General features: G+C 57.9%; 1 protein-coding gene across 1 annotated transcript in view; it reads right to left on the bottom strand.

Annotated features, from left to right (window-relative positions):
* Nucleotides 1-736: 736 nt before the first annotated feature.
* GBX2 (gastrulation brain homeobox 2) overlaps nt 737-3,009 on the bottom strand; it is a 2,967-nt gene continuing 694 nt past the window's right edge. The window contains exon 2 of the mRNA XM_040450582.1: nt 737-1,993. Coding sequence (XP_040306516.1) covers nt 1,468-1,993 — 526 coding nt within the window. The 3' untranslated portion in view covers nt 737-1,467. The remainder of the gene's footprint in view (nt 1,994-3,009) is intronic.

Genomic DNA, 3,009 nt, shown 5'->3' with positions numbered 1-3,009 from the left:
TCTCAGGCACCCCCGCGGGCCCGCCGCCCACCCGCCGGCCTTCCTCGTCCCTTCCCCCGCTTTGTGCAGCCGACCGCCCCGGCGCCCTCGGGGTGGGGCGGTGGTCGGGTCCCGCCCCTCCGACCCCGCCCGCCGAGGGAGGTGCCCGGCCCGCTGGCGCTCACGGCCCGCCTCCGCCTCCGCGCGGAGCGCTGCCCGGAAGCCCTGCTCGGTTTGGTGGGTTTCTGCGCCTGTCGGAAGATAACGCCCGGAGCCTGATTTATGGGCCCTCGGCCCAGCCTGGGGAGCGAGCACCGCTTCTTTTCGGATCGGGGATGTGTGGGGGGGATCGCGTCTCCTCCCTGGCTGTGGTCGATTTAGAGCATCCGGAGTTAGTGAAAAGCCGCCAGTACCCGCACTCGCTTTCCCTCCTCCGGGCGCCCGCCTCTTCCTGTGGCCCAAGTTTGCCAGCCTCCTAGGTAGTGATTAGACCATGCAAAAGGGGGAGATGTCAGCTTTCTCAGGTGAAAGTTAGGCTCCCTGAAATTTATAACCCAACTAGAGCTCTTGCTCGCCAATTAGAAACCTGGGAAGGTGCGGGGTGTGTTGTGTCCCGCCAGCCTGCGGAGACCAGGACGGGGACTTTGATCCAGAGCTGGTCCCAGACCAGCTGCCTGGCCATTCTGCCGTGGTGCCCTGTAAACACTGAAATCTGGACACACTCACGAGACCCAGAGATTGGTCTTTTTTTTTTTTTTTTCCTTCTCTCTCTCTCTCCTTTTTATTATTCACAAGACTGCGATTGTTTAAATGTCATAACTTATAAGAAAATAAGCTACATTGAAATAAATTAAACACAACAGAGACGTGCTTCCAAACATGGCTCAGATAGGATGTGCAACCCCAGGAAAGAACGCCAGGCAAAACCAAAGCAAAGCAAATTTCCAGGCTGCCCCCAAAACGTCTGCTTTTCGGTCAACTTAAAAAAACAAAAAACAAAAACAAACAAAAAACCAAAAAAAAAAAAAAAAACCCAAAACAGAAACAAAAACGAGGGTTTGTTCTTCAGTGTTATGTTTACCTTTGGAAAAGTATGGAAAGGTGGCTGCTATCCGTGGAGGATTACAGCAGAGGTTCTGTTTTCTTCTGGAATGTGAGTGGAGAATATTACAGGGCAGTTTGGTCCTCTAACTTTCAAAATACTGCAGCTGAGATCCAGTTTATATAGATATCTATGTACAAAGTAGGATAGTATAATAAATATTTACTGTGTCATCAGGTACAGCTGTAGCCCCTTCGAAAGCAGTCTTCAGCCTTCTGAATGAATATACTCTCAGTGTGCTTGGGATGTCCAAAGTTGGGTGTGTGTGTGTGTGGGGGGGGGGGTGACTTTGAGTTTTGCTTCAAACATGGCAGAGGCCACCGTGGTTTCCTTCCAGAGCTGTAGCTTCTCCAACGGCGGTCCAGGCCCTGGCTCTCCCTGGGCCCTCAGGGTCGGGCCTGCTCCAGCTGCTGATGCTGACTTCTGATCGCGAACCTGCTGACGTGGACGGGGATGGGGACGACGATCTTGGGGTTCCTGGAGGGCTCCCCTGTCTTGGAATTGGCGTTGCCAGCCTTCACCCGTTTCCACTTGGCCCGGCGGTTCTGGAACCAGATTTTCACTTGCACCTCGCTGAGTTTGAGGGCGTGGGCGATCTGCGAGCGCTCGGTCAGCGACAGGTACTTTTTGCAGTGGAACTCCTTCTCCAACTCCAGCAGCTGCTCACTGGTGAAGGCAGTCCGCCGCCGCCGGTTCTTGCCCGTGGACGTGGTGCTGCCAGCGGCGCCGCCGCTCGGCGGGGCCTCCTCCAGCCCGTGGCCGGGGTCTTCCTCCTTGTGAGCCGCCTGGCCGGTCAGATTGTCATCCGAGCTGTAGTCCAGATCGCTCTCCAGCGAAAAACTCTCCTCCTTGCCCTTCGGGTCGTCTTCCACCTTTGACTCGTCTTTCCCTTGCCCTCTGACAGCCCCGACTGAAAGCAAAACCAAACGGCGTTTTATTACATTCCGCACACTGGCCTTCTTCCCCTTCCCACCGCCACTCGGGCCTCCCCCGCCCTTAGCGGATTGTCTTTCTATGACATTAACACATTGTGATTTCCTGGCCTTTGAGGGGTAGAGAAGGGGGGGGGGGCGTGAGAAAGCTCAAAGGAGGAGAGGAGACAGGACAGGCGACGGCCCTTTGCCCAGAACCATCACTCAAGGGGCCGCCAGGCCGCGTCTGCACCCTCCCAGCCTCCGGCAGCTTAAGGCAGAAGTAACAGGAGGCGTGAGGCCCAAGACAGCAGCATCCTCTTTGTCCCCGGGGTGGGGGCTGGGTGAGGACTGAAGGGGGAAATTCACGATGCATCTTGCCTCCCCCCACCCCCCCCAGTGAAGATTCAGTGAACCTCGATTTCATCGCAGCCAAAGTGGGGCCACAGGGAGGTGGAGATCCCAGACCGGGTTTTTTTTTTTTTTTTTTTTTTTTTTTTTGAGGCAGATGATGTTGGCGAAAGGGAAGTTTTGTAGCCTTAGGAGAAGTTCCCACAAGACACCCCAACACACACGCAGACGCACAGCCTCCCGGGAATCGGCTTCTCCCGGGCAAGCACCAAGCCCAGTGAAGGGGGTTAATAGGTCTGGGCGCCCCTGAGCACACGCACGGTTGAGACGCGCAGCCCAACCCGCCACCCCTAAAGGTTGAAACTCATCCAGGACCCCAGGTCACGGCGCGCGGGAGGGGGGACAGACTCCTCCAAACTCGCCGCCGGACAGACGAACAGCCGCCCGGCGCAGCAGCTGGCCCCGAGGGCTAAATGCTACTACCCCTAAGCCCTAGCTTGTTGCTCGGCTCTAAATGCCCCCCGGAGGCCTCGCGGCACCGCTCGGCGGCGTCCTCCCGCTGCTCCGGAGAGGGGGGCCGGGGCGGGGGGTCGTGTGGGGGGCTTGGCCTCGCCCCCTCTGCGCCCGCGGGAACCCGGAGCGGGCTCGCCCCCGCCCCCCCCCCCC

Source organism: Herpailurus yagouaroundi, unplaced genomic scaffold, assembly GCF_014898765.1.
Source record: "Herpailurus yagouaroundi ecotype Mexico unplaced genomic scaffold, PumYag 202, whole genome shotgun sequence".
Lineage (NCBI taxonomy): Eukaryota > Metazoa > Chordata > Mammalia > Carnivora > Felidae > Herpailurus > Herpailurus yagouaroundi.
This window is presented reverse-complemented; position numbering and strand designations above follow the sequence as displayed.